The sequence below is a fragment of the Schistocerca americana genome, chromosome 4 (genome assembly GCF_021461395.2).
Source record: "Schistocerca americana isolate TAMUIC-IGC-003095 chromosome 4, iqSchAmer2.1, whole genome shotgun sequence".
Lineage (NCBI taxonomy): Eukaryota > Metazoa > Arthropoda > Insecta > Orthoptera > Acrididae > Schistocerca > Schistocerca americana.
Window position 1 is genome coordinate 206,073,312 of NC_060122.1, and position 20,794 is coordinate 206,094,105.

General features: G+C 37.7%; 1 protein-coding gene across 1 annotated transcript in view; it reads left to right on the plus strand.

The window, feature by feature from the left end:
• LOC124612481 (ras-related and estrogen-regulated growth inhibitor-like) overlaps positions 1 to 20,794 on the plus strand; it is a 217,487-nt gene that overhangs the window by 173,652 nt on the left and 23,041 nt on the right. The window contains 1 exon segment of the mRNA XM_047140714.1: positions 4,466 to 4,522. Coding sequence (XP_046996670.1) covers positions 4,466 to 4,522 — 57 coding nt within the window.

The following is a 20,794-nucleotide window of genomic DNA, read 5'->3' on the forward strand; positions in this document are numbered from 1 at the left end:
TTGGGTTATGGCTGACTCTGTACTCATTCTTTTGCAAAAGCCGTGTTGGTTTACAGACAATAGATTGAATTTCTCAAGGTAATGTGTAATTCTGTTTTTCATGACTGTCTCTATTACTTTTGAAAATACCGATAATAAAGCTATTGGTCTATAGTTTCCCACTTCATGTATATTGCCCTTTTTATACAATGGTTTTACTTTTGCAATTTTTAATCGTTGTGGAAAGACACCTTCTGAAAATGATATGTTTATGATGTGTGAGAGTGGGTCTGATATGACACTAGCACATCTCATCATGACTGAGCAAGGTATTTCGTCAATCCCTGAGGACATTTTATTCTTCATTGTTTTTATTATTCGATTAACTTCCAATTTGTTCGTGGGAGGTAGCAATAATGAATTAACACTTTGTTCTTATGGGATTGATGTTCTACTAATCTTAGAACAATTTTTATGCAGATTGATTGGATTATTTATGAAGTAGTCATTAATGTAATTTGCTAAAGTACGATTTCTGACTAGCACACCTTGATCATCTTTTAAAGCAAAGTCATATGGATTTCTAACATTTTTGCTTGGGCCTATTTCTTTTTTTAATACATTCCATATAGCTTTTGATTTGTTTGCTGACCCAGCAATTACACTGTCATTGTGCATTGTCTTGGCTTTTTTGATCACCTTCCTGTAAATTTTCTTGTATGTCTTAACATAATCTGTGAAGTGTTCATCTTTGTTATCTTTTTTGAGTTGACTGATATGTTTTAGTGTTTGACTAGATACTCTAATAGCAGGTGTTATCCACTGGCTTGTGTTCCTAGGCATGACATTGATCTTTGTGAGCTTTTTTGGGAAACACATCTCAAATAGGGACATGAATGTACTAGAAAAAGCATTGAAAGATTCCTCGGTTGTTGTTTGTGCAAAGACATCTTCCCAGGTTTCATTAGCTAACAACTGGATGAAAGTATTTACTTTTTCTGTATAGAAGTGCCTTTTGTATCCCCACTTATAATTTACTGCCTTGGGGATAGAGTAATTTATGTATGTTAATAGTGTATTGTGATCCGAAAGACCTAAGTTTACGTTTAGTGGCTCAGTGATACCATTCTCCATATTTGAGAAAATATTGTCTAAAAGAGAAGATGACAGTTCTGTTATTCTGGTGGAATGTGTGGTGGAGTTTAGTGCACAAGAGAGTCATTCACCCTTGCATTTATGGACATGAACAGATGCTGACTGTTTGGTCCATCCCATCATGTCCACAAATTAAATGCTGTCCCACAAGACGAAAGGTAATTTGCACATTCGGCTGAACTTGTGTCCATTGTCTCTCTGCAGCCACAAGACCTTATTACACACTTGACCAATGAGTATGCACCCTTCTTGGTCATATTTACCACAGTCATGCAGTCATGGCATGTGAATCTTTCCGACAGTACCTCTGCAAGGTTTTTTACTGTACCAACAATTGTCAATAAATGTATTATTATGTAGTCAAGTGTTTGATCAATTACTGTTGCTCAGTCTAGACCCTGAACTTAAGTGCATGGGTCCAGCAGTAAAAGCTGGCTCACCACACAATGAACTTGAAAGCACTTCACTTCATGGAAAACTGAAAAAAAACCTACTTGAATTATTCAGTCTCCTTTTCTCTGCTTCTGACTCATTGACTGCTCTGTATGGCACCTATCATTTCCATAGTTTTCAAACCATATGTGTTACTGTTACTGCACTATTTATGTTGCTCTATGAATGGCCTAAAGCCTTTCCCTCAATATTTGGTCCCAAGCAACATCTCCCACATCCTTTAACCCTTTTGTAGGCACATATCTGCAGTGACTCAGCGAAGTTAATTTTTGTTTACATCATTCTTTTTGTTGTGCCTGTCTCTGACCAACATCTCCAATATGTGTTGAGTAGCAGTTTCCCATTTTTGTAATACTGTCTTTGTTCATATTATTCCAGAATAGAAATTAACTGACTATATTTAATTTTTGATAGTTTCATTTTTGAGACTTAGGACTAGAACTACTATGGTAATTATTCTTACCAATGCCTGGTGTGAGCTGTTAAGTGGTTGCCATAACACAGTTTCAAAATTCCTTTGATGACACTAAACATCTGTAGAAGCCCCTTGCCATATTCCAGATTTAAAAGTTTGCCAATTTCTGCTAGTTTCTTCCATTATATCAATGTGCAGCAAGTCACAACAGTATTTGCTCAATATTACCAAAGAGGTTTGTATTGTAGAAACAAAGCAATGTGTTCCTACTTCATAAGTGACAACAGTAGTGATATCACAAAGAACAGGAAATGATCGTTGTAGCAGTTTTTACACACTTGGTACAATGTTCTTTTCAAGATGGCAGGCAGGAAGACATATTTTCATGACTACATTAAAACAATTATGCTAATGGTAAGCATGTTTCCTGATGTCCACAAAAAGAAATATTAATTTTTTGGTAAATATACTTCCCATGTCTCATGGAAAAATTACTTTGGTGGTAAGCATACAGCCCAATAGCCTTTAAAACAATATTATTTGGTGGTATGTACACTTCACACAACCTCTGGAAGACACAAAAAACATTTCTTGACAGTTAAAAGCTACCTTTCACTGTCAACTACAGATGGTGCAGCAAACTTCAACCAGGTGCTAGGAGTGCACAGAATACATATTACTATGTACACAGTCAAGAAACACAATTGGTGGTAATTATACTTTCTGGCACCTACAAAAGGTTTACCAAGCAGGTCCTGAAGTCTATAACATTACATATATTTATCACATGTTATCATCTACCAAGTAGTCTACTTTCTCTCTTCCTAACGACATTTTAGGCCACTATTTCCTTTTTAGAATAAGTAAGATGAAACATGTCTGGATAAATGAATCAGAGCAAAATGAAAACCATTAGACCCACAGTAATGTTTCGATAGTTTCTGAGGAGAAATGCCTGTGTACAAGAATGACAATGAATTAATAAATGGAACAATATCAGAGCACAAAACTCATATAGGGTGGTGCAAAAAGAAAACATGGATTTGTCTTGCTATAGTATCAGTGGTGGGAGTGGAATGGCGGGATGAGGGACCTACTGTTTTGTAGGCTAGAGCATCCAGTTTAAGTTGCAATGGTGCAGCAGACTGTGTATCATTGCATTTTTGCTGTTAGACATTTCTCCAAAAGTAATGACTCTGTGATCACAGTCCAATGGCTTTTCCGTACAAACTTCAATGTTCCGCAAAATGGTTCACTATCTGATTGCAACACAATATTGCACTGGGTTGCCTCCTTTCACATAACTGGGTCAGTCATGAAGCAGATATTGCCTGGTCATTCTCACACAGTGTGAACACAGGAGAATATCGCTAGAGTAAGAGCATCTATTCTTCAAAGTCCTCACTGCTCCACTGGGTGACGTACTCCACTTATGGCTTGTCTCGTCGCTCGCTGCAGCAGTTCCTGAAGAATGCGTTACATTTTCATTCTTACAAAATTATGATTGTGCAGAAGATTCACATCCTTGATTATAGTGAACGGACACAGTTTTGTGAGATAATGCTTGATGTTCTTGCTGCTGATGATGTTGTATTGATGATGAATGATGAGACGCACTTTCACTTAGATGGTTATGTAAACAAACAAAACTGTTGCTATTGGGCAGTAGACAACCCACAAGAAATGCATAAAAAACCACTGCACAGAGCAAAAGTGACAGTGTGGTGTGGTGAATCTAAAGTGGTAATTGTTGGGCTTTATTTTTTTTTGAACAAGGCGGTGTTAGTGTAACAGTGAATGCTGTGCATTATGCTGCACTGCTATGCAATTTCATGCAGCCACAACTGGACACTATAGGGATAAACATAGAAGACATGTGGTTCTAACAAGATGGAGCCACACCTCACACAGCTAATGATTCGATGGAAGTTGTTCAATAAATGTTTCCCCAACATGTGATTTCACATTTTGGCAATGTCCACTGCCCAGCATGCTCACCAGATTTGTCTGTTTGTGACTTTTTCTTATGGGGTTACCTAAAACGTAAAGTGTACTGCAACAAACCTCATACACTCAATGACCTGAAGGTTTCAATATGTCAAGAAACTGCTGCTGTTTCACATGACATATTGACGAAAGTAATTGCAAACTTCAAAGAAAGGCTTGTAATGTGTATTCACAAAGAAGGCTGCTATCTGCCTCACATTATCTTTAAAACATGAAGAACATAAAACTACATAGATTGGATACATTACCAAATATAGTGATGTGAATTCATTTTGTATGTGATCAAAATAGAGCCTGTTATACTAGCTTGAAATCCATGCATTCTTTTTGTGTCACCCTGTATTTATCTCCTTAAAATAAGATCGCAGCCTTAGACAAGAATTATGCAGAGTACACTACACTGAAGTATTTCAGTTGCAGTATAACAACTGTGCTGGTTTATTTCTTCTGTTTTAGCACTGTCTGTACGCTTCATCACCAGACGTTACATAGGAGAATATGATCACCAAACAGGTGAGTGTTACTCTTTTTTCATTTTGTTACTAATTATTGCAACATAAATCTCTCTTTTCCTTTAATGAACTCTCTGCCAAAAGCATATTCAAACGCTATCCAAAAAGTTATATTTGTTCATAATTCAGAAAACATATCTATATCACTCTTAATGTGGATGAAGTTCTCTTTCTTTACTTCAGTTCCTGTTTTGAAGTCAGTTTTTCAAAAATATTTCAAGTAGAAATTTCAGTGGCATAAACAAGAGTCATCTCTGCAGCAATATCTACACCTACTTTCATAATTTGGTAACCACTATGAAGTGCAGAAGGTCGTTTCATTCACTCATGTAGCACAGAGAAGAGTGACTACTTTAAAGCCCCCATCAGTACTGTAATTAGTCTAATCTTGTCTTCGCGGTTCCCAAGGGAGTGACATGTGGGGGACCATAGTACATTCCCAGATTCCTTACTTAATGCTCATTCTTTAACTTAGAAAGTAGGGTTTTGTGAGGTACTTGGCTTCTATCTAACAGTTTTGCCAGTTCTGGTTTTCCAGAATACCTGTGACACTCTCCTGTGACTCAAACTTGTGACCAGTCATGCAGTACTTCTTTGTATACATTCAGTATCCCCCATCAGCTCCATTTCATAAGAGTCACACACTTGAGCAGTATTCTAGAAAGAACCATGTTTTCTATGGAGTTGCCTTTGTAGACAGGTTGCAGTTCCCCAGTTTCCTACAAGGGTATCAAAGTCTGGCACTTGATTTACCTACAACTGAGCTTATGTGATCATTCCATTACAAATCTCCACAAATCGTTAGCACTCAGATTTTAAGCTCGTACTTCAGATGGTGTTGGGAGTAGGTCACTAGTTGGGTAGTTCCAGAAATAAATGTGAAAGTAATGATGAAAGAGTATTTGAAATGTGACAGTTTCAGTGTATTGTGATGAACTGTGTTGGTCCTGTTTTATTATTGTAAAAGTGGCAGAAAAAGAAATGGAGTAACAGGAGAATGTGGATAAAGCCCAACAACTTTTAATGGGAACATCAAATGAAGCAGGAAATAAGTCTTTAAAACTCTTAGGTATTCACATTGACTCTAAACTCTATTGGGAGGAACATGTCAATCACATATGTGAAAAAATATCTCAGGTGGCATACCTTATCTTGAAACCAAGGGAGGTAGTGACCTTAGAGTACCTTGGGGTGACATACTTTGGGTTATTCCAGTCACGTATTTCATATGGTCTGATTATATGGGGGCACTCCCCTCACATCAAGAACATCTTGAAATTACAAAAAAAAGTTTTACACATAATATGTAAAAAAAAGTCATATGGAGCACTGTCGTCCTCTTTTTTCCAGACTCAGAATACTCACAATTATAAATTTACACATCTATGTGTCTGTACTCTACATTAAAAATAACATTTCAGAATTTATTGCCAGAGGGTAAATACATGAACACGACACTAGTGCTAAGGGCAATTTAGACATACTGTGCCACAGATAAGCAAGAACAGGAAATTCCCACAAAGTTAACCCACTCAAAATGTTCAATAAACTGCCAATTCATGTTCAGTCTATGGATATAATTTCTTTTAAATTAAGTGGTACAGCTGGCTTACAGATCGTCCATTCTATGACATTAAAGAATTCTTTGAGATGCCTGAGGAGGATATTAGTATTTAAAAGTTGTCTGGAGTTAAACATATTATTGTGTGCTGTGGTTAATCATGTGCAATTACATAGTGTATACAATAAACAATGTGATAGAATATTATATTAGATTATAGTATAGCTTATTGCATCAACTTTTAGAAGCTATCCTGATGTAATTTGGTACACTGCCATGCTTGAAATGTATTCTATAGTGTACTGACACTTGTTTATTTTATTATTCTGTATGTACTAGTACATCCTGTATGATGAAGCCAATGTCACTGTAAAATGATCTATGGTGAATAAAATTCTTGATTCTTGATTAATACACAATCCCATGTAGGCACTTGCTGCTGGCAAGTGGGTCGCTGTTAGCTGCTCATTTTACATTATTGTCCAGATGATCATATGAGGTCTGTGCTTTGATCACCAGTTCAGCAAATGGAGACTCTGTTAGCTCACCAGATACTGTTACTCATGGTTTCACAGATGTTGTCTATGTTATTTAATTTTTGACATCCGCTACTTAAAGAAAATTTGCTAATTATGAATGCTGGGTAAGCCCATTCTCTTTTTTCATGACTTGATTTTATTGCACTTAATGATGCAGCTAAAATGCTGTGAAACTGGTCATGGCTATAAGTAAAGGAATTACAGCTACAGTAGTCTTCTCTCTTCAAAATGGAATTCCTTATTTTATATGGTTTCATGCCTGGGAAACAAAACAAAGACTAGATCCTTACAATTCAAGAAGTAACATTCAGTTTTGGCATGATGATACTGCAAAAGACTGTGAAATATGCTCTTACATTACTTAGTTTTTTATGCTGTATTGATCATGTACATACAGTAGAACCTCACTAGTCTGCTCCCTGTGGGACCGGGAGCTAGGTCGGAATGTAAAAAAAGGTCGGATTATCAGAGGAACACTTTTATTGACCCATAACTTCACAATACAATGCAGCATAACCTTGTTGTTCAACTGGAAATGCAGTCTCAAAAACTGTTCCATGTTAAAACAGTAACAAAACAAAAAGGAAATGTTCAAACACTAAAAAAAATCTTGCACGATAGTGTAATCTGCAGTAGTGCCTGTACTGTAAAATACGTCTGTGTTGTGCAGTAAGATACTGCGAGTGTAAGTTTAACATCTGTTCACACCCTATTACAGTAATGGTAAAAATGTGTCTTCTCTTAAGCAGGACGAAAAAAGTCTGTAAACGGTAGCAGAATTAACTGACGATGAACTCACTAACGCAGTAACTCGAACAGCTGATGAGAACAAGAACGATGATGACAGCAATGAAGATAATAAAGCTATGGCTTGAGTACCACATGCAGACGTCCATGCTAATCTTCGTTGTTGTCATCATGGTTCTCGTTCTCATCAGCTTTTCGAGTTACAGCATCAATGAGTTAGTCAGTTAATTCTGCTACCATTGTGCAGTCAACATGTTGTAATGATCCACTTGCTTATGGCACTGGGCTCAACGTCCAGTAAAGAAAGCATTTAGATAGTCTCCTAATTTAGTTTTACGCACTTTAATATATAAGAAGAACACCGTCACTACTTTATAAAACAAATGCGTGCACAACAACACTTATAGATCGAGTTAGCAACAAGTTATTTCATATGAAAAGTGATCCAACTATCGCACCTAGCATTGGTCAACTGTCTACTGATCCATATTGCAGACAGTCTTAACTGTAGCAGCGGCCCGTGCAGATAAACAAACACCGGAAATGGGATGGTCGGACTAAGCAGTGAGTTGGACCATCCACGGTCGGATTAGGGAGGTTCTACTGTAAGTGCAAATTATTTTACTTAACTTTAACTAACCACAGATGTAAGACTGCACATCACAAGTGTAGTTCTCAAGAACTCTCCCACATTCACCTAGGTGAATGGTAGTTTCATTTCCAGGTCTTATTCACACGAAAATATAAGGCAAATGAGTTATAGCAAAAATTACATTCTCATCAACAGGTACTTCAGAGAAGAAAGTTAAGTCCTACAAATCTACAGCTAGGTGAATGACATGAAATGTTTGCGTATACATGCATTTTTTTAACCTACAACACTTACTTGCACTATATTTTAATTATACACATTACCCATTATGTTCTGATAATATATGTCAGGAAACCTTCCTGACTTATTAAGATTAGATGAGATGAGATTTGAACCAAATATTTGCTTTCATCTATGTCTACAGTTACATGACTACTCTGTCGTTCACACATAAGTGCCTGGCAGAGGGTTCATTGAACCACTTTGAGACTACTTCTCTGTTGTTCCATCCCCTAGCACCATTTGGGAAAAATAAACACTTAGATATTTCCATACAAGCTCTGATTTCTCTTATTTTATTATGATTATCATTTATCCCTATGTAGGTTGGCATAAACAAAATATTTTTGCATCCAGGAGAATGTTGGTGACTGAGATTTTATGAAAAGATCTCACTGCAATGAAAAATGTCTTAGTTTTAATGACTGACACCCCAAGTCACTTATCATGTCCATGATGCTTGCTCCCTATTTCCCAATAACACAATATGAGATACCCTTCTTTGCGGTTCTTCAATGTCCTCCATCAATACTATCTGGTAAGAATATAAGACTCTAGCAGTGTAGGCACTGCCTTTAGTAGATGTGTTGCATCTTCTAAGTGTTCTGCCAGTAAAATGCATTCTTTGGTTTGCCTTCCCCAAAATATTATGTATGTTATCATTAGTTTGTAAATGTAATTCCTAGATTTTCAGCTGAGCAGTGTTTGGTAAATTGAGACTTTGCAATGAATCTCATTTCCTGACTCAAAATTTCAGTATGCCTGAACTTCTCTGTGCCAAAATTGTCAGAAACAAATACAAAAAACTTGGACCTGCACTTGGCCCCTGTGTAGTGTCTGAATCCAGAAGAAAGAAAGCTTTATTCTGCAGAAGAATGTATAAAAGGCAGTCAAATGAAAATGAGACAGATGGGAAAAAGTAAGTAAACTATTTACTATTTCAAAGAAATCACCATAATTGCTAGTACATTTGTCCCACTGAGATGCAAGATGGCAAGATGGTAAGTGCCTTCATGGAAAAATGTTTGCAGTTTCCTGTGGAACCTTGATAGCACACAGGTGTGTATATCTCTTCATCTGAAGTGAACTGATGACCATGAACATCTTTTCTCAGGACTCCAAAAGTATTAAAATTGGGAGAGATTGGGGCTGTATGAAGGATGTGTAAGGGATTTCCAGAAAACTTATGTGTCATACTTGAAACAGCCTGCCAAACAAAATGCCTGTCCACAAGTTGCAGAGGTTGTTTCTCAGTATGCGGCAGAGGGCTGGCGGGGAGGCCCGTACACATGCTCCATACAGTCCCAGCTTCTACTGATGCAATTTCTGTATTTATGGAGCCCTGAAGAGAGACATTTGTGTGTGCTGACATGCTTTGGACAAAGAGGTGCATGCCTGGGTACAATTATGATTCTATTAGCGACCACAAACATGTTTCAATGAAAGCATTGACCATATTGTCTCGCAGTGGGACAAATGTATTAACAGTGATTACTTCTGAAATAATAAACAGTTTTCTTACTTTTTCCCATCTGTCTCATTCTTATTTGACTTCCCACCATACAATGAAATAAAGTAGCTCTGATGGATTAAACTTATGCCAAACCATGACTGAAACCCAACCACTTGCCTTTTGTGAGCAAGGACACTAGTGTTTGTTGACAAAGATACTGCGCCACCACTGAGAAATGAGAGACTGCAGGTATATACTGTTTCACAATACTATTGACACTAGCATAATACAAGCAAACATTTATTATGCATAAAAGTCATAAGAATAAATTTTTCTACTTCTTGCTTCACTTCTTTGTTTTGGAGTCACAACAATACACCCTACACTCATCTACAGTGATTAGGAAGCTAAAGAAGTAACGTATTATTTATTGATTATACTACCTATTCAGTAGTGTAAGCAGTCAAATTCTGTAATTAAAGGGTCAAAACTGTAGTTTCATTAGTTATATCAGTAATTCTGTAGGTATATCAGTACAGCTTCCTTTCTATTTCCGAGATATAACAATATCAGTGTCCTGGTCACTTTCTTCATCAATAATTTCAAGTACAAACGGTACCAGTTGAAAAATGCTCCTATCAGAGCACAAAAGAGGCAAATATGATCCCCTTTGAAACACTCTGACAGGAAAATGTGGAACTATCTGCCTAAATCCTCACTCCTCCTTCCTCATCAAAAACTTTGGTATGCAGACATGTTCACGCTCTTTTAACAGAGAACATTCTAAATCCTTTATATTCAGTATCTCCCACTCATTGCCAGTGTTTACATATGTCTGTCTCTCACTGTCTTCCACCCTTTCTCTCACTCTTCCTTACCAATGTCTCCCTCTCTGCCACTTTCACTGACTCTCTGTCCCACTGCCATTATCTTTGTGCCATTCCTTTTCTCTCCCATTTCCTGTGTATCTTTCTTTCTCACTTACAGCCTTTCTCTTCAGTCACCATTGTCTCCTCTCCACACATGTCCTCAGGAATGATATTTATATCATCAGGGTTTTGGTCCCTAGACCAAGAAACCTTAGCAAGCATGTATAAGGGATGGGGGAAAGTGCGTAAATGTTTTCATGTTTCAGTTCACCATTCACCATTAGAAAAGGGGGGGGGGGGGGTCCAGATGCACCTAACCTGCGTATGGTCTTCCTCTCATCTCTCTTTTTCATTTCTCCTGCTTCCTCTCTCTTTCATTCCCACTTTTACTATCTCCACTCATCTCTCTTTTCTCCTTCATTGCCACTGTCTCTCATTGACCATCACTATCTCCTGTTTCCTTGGTCTCACTGCTATTATCTTCTTCTCCCTTTCTCTTTCACTGCCAGTTTCTCTCTCTCCTCCATGGCTATCTCCTCTCTTTTTCTCTCCCATTGACACTGTATCCTCTCTCTTCCACCATCACTGTCTCAGTGCTATCTCTTTCAGCCCAAAAAAGTGCAAAAAGGTTCACATGCAGATGCTGCCACAAAAGTCTTTGGTCACTTACCTAATAGCATCAAAAGTCTAACAGATAGATTTTTGGTGAAGAAGAAAGAATGAGGATTGACAAGATTAGATTAGATTGCATATTCTGGGGTAACTCATCATTGAGTAAAAGAGTGTTCATTGCACAAAAGCGTGTAATCAGAATAATTGCTGGAGCTCATCCAAGATCATCCTGCAGACACTTATTTAAAGAGCTAGAAATGTTCACTGTAGCCTCACAATATATATATATATTCACTTATGAAATTTGTTATTAACAATCCGAACGAATTCAAAAGTACTAGCAGTGTACATGACTACAACACTATAAGAAAGGATGATCTCCACTACTCAAGGTTAAATCTAACTTTGGCTCAGAAGGAGGTAAATTATGCTGCCACAAAAGTCTTTGGTCACTTACTTAATAGCATCAAAAGTCTGACAGATAGCCAAATAGCATTTAAAAGAAAATTAAAAGAATTTCTTAATGGCAACTCCTTCTACTCATTAGATGAATTTTTGGATGTAGTAAGTGGATGATTTCGCCAATCCTCCCCCCCCCCCCCCCCCAAAAAAAAAAAATAAAAAAAAATAAAAAAAATATTAAGTGTCATGTAATATTTTGTGTAATGTAATATCTTGTATAGACACCTTTTATTAACCTGACATATTCCACATCATTACAAAATGTTGTATTCATGATCTATGGAACAAGTATTAATCTAATCTAATCAAAAGAACCTACCGATCTGCTCAATTTCCCAGGACTGGAGGATGGAGGAAGTATGTAATGTTTAAATTTTGATCACATACTGTAGGATTGCTACAGTATGTATGTTCTCCCAGTAGGCCATGGGCTATCCAAAATAGAACTGTGAGCAAGAGAAACCAAGTTACGACCTCCCCAAAAAATCACATTTTCACACGAGGCTTTCTGGAACGTATTGGTACCATGCACTATCATGCATGGATAAATTTCAGTATCGTTGGTCCCTGCTCCATTAAAATCTCTTAACACCAATGTTCCTTTTCCATACTTTTATTATATGCACACTCTTTCATGTCTCCTATGATTACTCTTTTTTTTTTTTTTTTTTTTTTTGTTCAATATTCTACAAATCATTTTGACTGTATTTAAACTGAAGTGGTACAGAGGCAATATCAGGAATGAAAAATCTTTTTTTCCTAGTTTCCTTTCCATGGTGTGCGCAGGCTTAGATTTATATGCCACAATGATTTCTTGTGCTTCATAGTGAAGGCTTGGCTGCATATTGAGAATATTGTGGACAACTTCTCTACACTGACATGTATCTTCATCAGGTTAATGAAATGCAAAACAAACATTCTACAGTAGACAAAAACAACAACTGCACTGCTCATGCTAGCAATCACTGACATGTTATAGTGATTTATACAGAGTACATTACATTCACCACTCAAAGGAAAGTACATAATTGCCCCAGTTCCCAGCCTTTGACAGACTATGCAGTTAGTCCTAGTATTTTGAGACAGGCCATGTTCCAATTTGCACATCATGTCCTGTTGCATTGTCATTGCAAACTGCAATACAGAACACTGTCGACATATGGACTATCTCCTGTTGGCAGCCAAGATGATGGGTGACTGTAACTACCTTCGTAATTCGTATTAGCAGGCTGCTTTACTGTCTCAATAGGAATCCACATATTTTCAAGAAGAAACATGAGAGGCCTTTGAGAACTAAAGCAACTTACCAAAATGAAACACAAATATTTTTACAAGATCCCATTGGCTTGACTGTCAACTGTAGGAGGCCAAAATGCTAACAGTGCTTGAAAGATTATTTCCTAAGCTGAAGCACTATAATTAGTATATAAGAGCTGAAGTGGTATTTATCTAGTAATAAAAGCCTCATCTTTGTGAGTACAACAGTCACCGAAACTAACAGGACATGATCATTAAGATTCATATCTGACTTATTTTTATTAATTTAAACTATAAATGATCCCCTAACTTACTATAATATACTGATCAGTCTACTAGCTGGGAGAAGCATCCCATAGAACTGTTGAATCACCTAAATAAATGCCTATTTTCTATGTGAATGCTTTGGGACATAGGTGATATAAAACTAAAAATCTAGTGTACTATACTTACTTTCATTCCATATTGTCATACGGGATTATTTTCTGGGGAACTCATCAGGCAAAGCTAAAGTTTTCTGAGCCCAGGAAAGGTTAATATGAATCATTTATGGTGTGAACTCCAGAACATCCAGCAGAGGGCTGTTCAAGGAACTGGGGATACTAACTACTGCTTCCCAACATATTTATTCCTTAATGAAATTTGTCATTGAAAATACATCTTTTTTAAAACCAACAGCTCAATTCATGGGATCAATAATAGAAATAAGAATAACTTTCACAAAGATTTAAAGTCACTTACTTTGGTTCAAAAAGGTGTCCATTATTTAGCAATATACATTTTCAATAATGTGCCAGCAGAGATAATAAGTTTACCTAATAATAAAGTTCAGTTTGAGAAGAGTCCAAGGGTTTATTGGTGGCCTGTTCCTTCTGTTCCACTGATGAATTTCTTGCCAGAACCAACTGATTCATGTATGTTTTAATAATATCACATAATATGAATATTGCATAAAATCTGACTTCTGTGCAAATCTTAAGCAGTATTGCAGTCATTGTAAGTAAGTGACCTTTTTTTTTGCATGGCTACAATACCCTAAGAATTATCAAATTATCAAATGCATCTAAGAGTATTGAACATTTAATATTTGGTGACAAGTTTTATATCCTTTCTCTTAAATGTCAATAACCATAAGATCTTTTTTTACCAATTATTCATGGCACATTAGCATATCTGTTCTTATTTTGTAAATATTTAGTGTGTATTTTTATTTTTTGACATGCTCCACATCCCAGAAGATCTCCTCACTATGGATCAATTGGAAAAAAGAGTACATCTGATCTAATCTAATCTAATCTAGTCTAAACATGACTCCCATTATACAACCCACTCATTCACAATGTCCAGCTATTAGTACTCATAAAGTAACCAACTTAACGGATCACTTTATGGGAATAAATATGAGTGGTTTACTCACCAACCCACACTGAAGACAACATGAGGCGGCAAATCGTCATCAGCCCTCTTGACTAAATGCATTATAGTTGACATAAAGACAGACAGACTGACTATTAATAATGGCAGTATGGACTGGAGACTTGACAGTTCTACTGAGGTCATCAGTGAGGAGACTAATCATGTTGCTTACAATTTCTGAGATTCAGAAGCACCCAAGTCTGGACTGAAACTGCTGTGCACATAGTTCTGCAAAGGTTTAGAGCTGTTCAAATGTCTCACAAAACTCTTTAGGCCTTGGCGCACTATATACAGTACCATTAATAGGATTGTTGGACGCTCTATAGTCATGGTGAAAGAATACTGGGAGTAGTGACTAGATTGATGAAACTCAGGCAATAGCTTTGGTCCATGAAGTGTACACAGATGCTTCTGTGCCCGCACATTACTACACAACGTTTGGTTGTATAGAAAATCACATGGACACTGGAAATAAATACTTCCATTAGTCTTTATTTTGGGCCAATAAATTGCATAACTCTATCATCCAAAGATATGTTAGTAGAGTTGGAAAGGGCACTAAATAAGATCAGTTAGGGTTATCAAAAGGGTATCTGTTGAGAGGCCAGAAAATGTGTGGTTCCTGAAGAGGGGCAGCAGCCTCGATGATTGACTGATCTGGCCCTGTAGCATTAAGCACAACGGCCCTACTGTGCTGGTACTGTGAATGGCTGAAAGCAAGAGCATTCAGATCTCCAGGCTGGGACTACTCAGGAGGACATCATTACCAGGAGAAAGAAAACTGGCATTCCATGGATCAGAGTGTGGAATGTCAGATCATTTTATCGGGCAGGTAGGATAGAAAATTTAAAAATGGAAATGGACAGGTTAAAGTTAGATATAGTGGGAATTAGTGAAGTTCAGTGATAGGAGAAACAAGACTTCTGGTCAGGTGAATACAGGGTTATAAATACAAAATCAAATAAGGGTAATGCAGGAGTACATTTAATAATGAATAAACAAATAGGAGTGCAGATAAGCCACTATGAACAGCATAGTGAATGCATTATTGTAGGCAAGATAGACACAAAGCCCATGCCTACCACAGTAGTAAAAGTTATATGCCAAATAGCTCTGCAGATGATGAAGAGATTGAATGTGTATGATGTGATAAAAGAAATTATTCAGATAGTTAAGGGAGATGAAAATTTAATAGTCATGGGGGACTAGAATTCGATAGAAGGAAAAGGAAGAGAAGGAAAAGTAGCAGGTGAATATGGACTGGGGATAAGGAATGACAGAGGAACACCTGGTAGAATTTTGCACAGAGCATAAATTAATCATAGCTAACACTTGGTTTAAGAACCATGAAAGAAAGTTGTATACATGAAAGAGGCCTGGAAGCACTGGAAGGTCTCAGATAGATTATATAATGGTAAGACAGAGATTTCGGAACCAAGTTTTAAATTGTAAGACATTTCCAGAGGTAGATGTGGACTCTGACCACAATTTATTGGCTATGACATGTAGATTAAAACTGAAGAAACTGCATTAAGGTAGGAATTTAAAGAGATAGGACTTGGGTAAACTGAAAGAACCAGATGTTGTAGAGAGTTTCAGAGAGAGCAATAGGGAACGATTGACAAGAAGAGGGAAAAGAAGAAGAATGGGTAGCTTTGAGAGACGAAACAGTGAAGGCTGCAGAGGATCAAGTAGGTAAAGGGCTATTAGAAAACCTTGGGTAACAGAAGAGATATTGAAAGGAGAACATATAAAAATGCAATAAATGAAGCAGGTTAAAAGGATACAAATATTTCAAAAATGAGATCGACAGGAAGTGAAAAATGGCTAAGTAGGGATGGCTAGAGGACATACAACATTACCCATCTGGAAAAAGCATTTGACAATGAAAATTGGCACAAGATATTTGAAATTCTGAGAAAAACAGAGGTAAGCTATAGGGAACATGGGTAATATAGTGTGTACAAGAACCAAGAGGTAACAATAAGACTGGAAGACAAAGAACAAATACTCAGATTAAAAGTGGCGTAAGACAGAGATGAAGTGTTTCATCCCTACTGTTCAATCTGTACATTGAAGAAGCAATGACAGAAACAGAAAGGTTCAAGAGTTGGATTAAAATCAGGGTGGAAGGATATCAATGATAAGATTCACTGGTGACATTGCTATCCCCAGTGAAATTGAAGAATTACAGGATCTGACGAATAGAATGAACAGTCTAATGAATACAGAATATGGATTGAGAGTAAATTTAAGGGAGCTATGAGAAGTAGCAGAAATGAGAACAGCAAGAGGCTTGACATAAAAAATGGCAATCACAAAGTAGGTGAAGTATCGGAATTCTGCTATCTAGATAGCAAAACAACCAATGTTTGGTTGAGTAAGAATGTAAAAAGCAGACCATCACTGGCAAAAAGGGCATTCCTGGCCAAGAGTAGCCTACTAGTATCAAACAAAGTCCTTAATTAGCAGAAGAAATTTCTAAGAATGTATATTTGGAGCACAACATTATTTGATAGTGACACAGGACTGTGGGAAAATTGAAACAGAAGAGACTCAAAACATTTGAGGTCTGGCACCAAAGAAGAATGTTGAAAATTAAGTAGACTGAAAAGGTAAGGAATGAGGTGGTTTTCTGCAGAATTGGCAAGAAAAGGAATATTTGGAAACCACTGAGATGGAGAAGGGACAGGATGAGAAGACATTTGTTAAGACACCAGGAAATAACTTCCTTGGTATTAGAGGGAACTGTAAATGGTAAAAACTGTAGAGGAAGACGAGATTGGACTACATCCAGCAAATAATTGAGGACATAGGCCACAAGTACTACTCTAAGATGAAAAAGGTGGCACAGGAGAGGAATTTGTGGCAGGCCACATTTGACCAATCAGAAGATTGATGAGTAAAAAAAAAAAGTATTTAGAAGAAGTGAATAGTAACAGAATATTTATGTGAACTAAAGGTACAAACAAACCCATTTGATTTTAAATAAATCATTACTATTATTTGCTTGTTGTGAACAACATTATAGAATGAGTAATGAGCAATGACTATGAATTAAAGCTTAGTCTGTGTTTCAAAGATTTTGAGAAAGCTTTTAATTCAGATTTAGCAAAATATGCCTGAAAAATAAACTGGGAAATATGCCTGAAAAATAAACTGGGAAGATGAATAAGATATAATGTTAGTGGAACATATCTGAAACATCTTCAGTTTTCTGGTAACATCGTACTACTTGCATACAGCACAGAGAAAACAGGAACAGGAAATGAAAGAAAGACAAAGTCTGTAAGTAGGTTTCAAACTCAATTACAATAAGTTTAAAATAATGTATAATTAACATACCAAAAACAAAACAGTACAGCTCAACAATAAAGTTACAGCTTTTACATTGAAAGCACTAGAAGGCAGTGATCACGTGGGCAGTACAGGCTGCAATAAAAAGAGTAAAATTGGCCTAGAGTGCTTTTGGTAAACTAAATAGGGTGTACAACACTAAATTATAAGTCTGAATTGACAAGCTTGCAAAAGTTGGATAAGGAAGAGTGTACAATGGAAGACACAAAGACATAATTATTATGATAGTACCTAAAATGAAATGAGGAGGGCGAGGGGGGGGGGGGGGGGGGAGAGGGGCATGTAACCAAACAAGTTATTAATAGGCAGACCAAGAACTCTGTTGGATTCCAAGAGATAATAGAAGAGTAAGACAATGACTTAATGGAAGAGGAACAGGTGGCATTAGAAAACATGCCAAACATGGATGCATATGGCTGAATCCATAATTCATGGGAAATATAGAGGTGGTTCTTTTTGGGCAATGGGCACCCAATGAAAGTTGCTTTTCTTGATGATGATTATAATGATGTTACTAAACTTGATGCTATTTCAAGTGTACAAGATCTGCCAGCTGATTTAATTTAAGTGTGATAGGTCATCAACCGGCAGAAGGCAAGATTATGGGTTACGGTCCTCTCCAACACACAGTTTCAGCCTGCAAGGAGGTTGTGGTTTAATCAGTTTTTACAACAGCCCTTACTGTTGTAGTTGCTGCTGTTGTTTTTTATGGTCTCAATCATCACTGTAATAGTTTCAAAACTATTGGATTCATAAGTCAGTTTCAGTTGAATTCATGATATTCTAACAGTCTAATTGTCAGTTATTGATTTGTATGAACGGACATTTAATAATGCTGTGAAGTTTTGATATGAGATACAAATAATTATCATTCTGATGTTTCAGTACATCTGTAAGTATGTGCAAATACAAAGTCACTCAGTAGTGCACACACAAAAATGCCATTGGTAAAGCAAATAGTTCTCAACAGCACTGATAAAACAGTTCCACAATATTTACAATCACTATCCAATTTTTGCAATGCACATTATAAGAGGATCCAGCAAGTCACAGTCAGTAGACAGAATATATGAAGGCGTGCAAAAAAGTAATGTCTTTGATTTATTTATGTCAAAACTCTAATGGCTTTTTAAATAAAACAAAGTTTATTAATATTCTACATCTTTGTTCTTCATGTCTACATACTAATTCCTCAAAACATTCACACGGTGACTAACACATTTCTCCCAACGAGAGACTATTTTGTTGACATTGTCACTGTAGAATGTTGATGGAGCCATGACTCATTAAAGCTTACATCACTTCATCGCTATCGAAGTGAAGTCCTCAAAGGTGCTCTTTAAGCTTTGGAAACAGATGAAAATTAGATGGGGCCAAATGGAGGCTGTATAAAGGATGATCAATGATAGTGAAATCAAAACATTGAACTGTTGTAGATTTTGCAGCACTCATGTGTGGTTTGCCAGTGTCATTGCTCCACCTGTGAGCAAACTCTTCAAATTTGTGCATTCAGTTTTCTGGGGGTGTCTCAGTCACTGACATAGTTAAAAGAATATTATGAAAAGGAAAGTTGGTATTCACAATATAGGGGAAATGCTGAGTCGCAGATAGGCACAACAAAAAGACTGTCATAATATAATCTTTTGGCCAACAAGGCCTTTGTCAAAAACAGATGACACACACACACACACACACACACACACACACACACACACACACAAACGACTGCAGCCTCTGACAGCTGAAGCCACACTGCGAGCAACAGCAGCAGTGCACAATGGGAGTGGCAATTAGATAAGGGTAAGAGGGAGACTGGGGTGGGGAGCTGGAGGGATAGCAGTGTAGGGGTGCAGGACAGTGAAGTGCTGCTGGGGAGCGCACAAGGATGAGATGGAGAGAGGGTAGGGCAGCTAGGTACAGTCAGGGGGTTATCCAGAGGGCAGGGAAAAGGTGAGGGGACAGCGGGAAAGGAGAGAAGTAAAAAGACTGGGTGTGTTGGTGGAATGAGGATTGTGTAGTGCTGGAATGGAAACAGGGAAGGGGCTGGATGGGTGAGAAAAATGACTAACGAAGGTTGAGGCCAGGAGGGTTACAGGAACATAGGATGTATTTCAGGGGAAGTTCCCACCTGCGCAATTTAGAAAAGCTGGTGTTGGTAGGAAGGGTCCATATGGCACAGGATGTAAAGCAGTCATTGAAATGAAGGATGTTGCGTTGGGCAACGAACTCAGCAGCTGGGTGGTCCACTTGTGTCGGTGGCCATTCATGCGGACAGACAGCTCATTGATTGTCACACCCACATAGAATGCAGTGCAGTGGTTGCAGCTTAGCTTGTGATCACATGACTGGTTTCACAGGTAGCCCTGCCTTTGATGGGATGGATTAAGTTTGTGACCGGACTGGAGTAGGTGGTGGTGGGAGAATGTATGGGGCAGGTCTCGCATCTAGGTCTATTACAGGGATAAGAGTCATGAGGTACGGAGTTGGGAGCAGGGGTTGTGTAGGGATGGACAAGTATATTGTATAGGTTCGGCGGACGGCAGAATGCCAGTGTGGGAGGGGTGGGCAGGATAGTGGGCAGGACATTTCTCATTTCAGGGCACGATGAGAGGTAGTCAAAACCCTGGCGGAGAATGTAATTCAGTTGGTCCAGTCCTGGGTGACACTGAGTTTTGAGGGGAATGCTCCTCTGTAGCTGGACAGTGAGACTTTGGGAGGTTGTGGCCTCGGTATGTTTCGAGAGGGACTGCTTGTCACTGTAGATGCAAAGGGCATCACTGACGTAGTTATGTTATACACTGCCACAATTTGGAGCCCTCTAGCACAGAGGGTAGCAAATTGTGTCAGTAAAGCAGAAAAGTCGACTGAGTAATATATGTGGCATGTAAGACCTCAACCGATTTTGAGAACAGAATAAAAAATTCAGAAGCATTACTTTCCAGCACACCCTCGTAATACCATTGAGTGTGGAAGTTAGTTGCACAATACCTTTTATATGCGGGCAACAAAGGGCTCTGCCAACAACTGGTGATGTGTGTGACATAGCAGTACCCCCTTCATCTAGGCTCTCTTCATACATTCTGTATTCAAGTCTCTATTAATATCTATAACAGAACACACCTCTCAAAA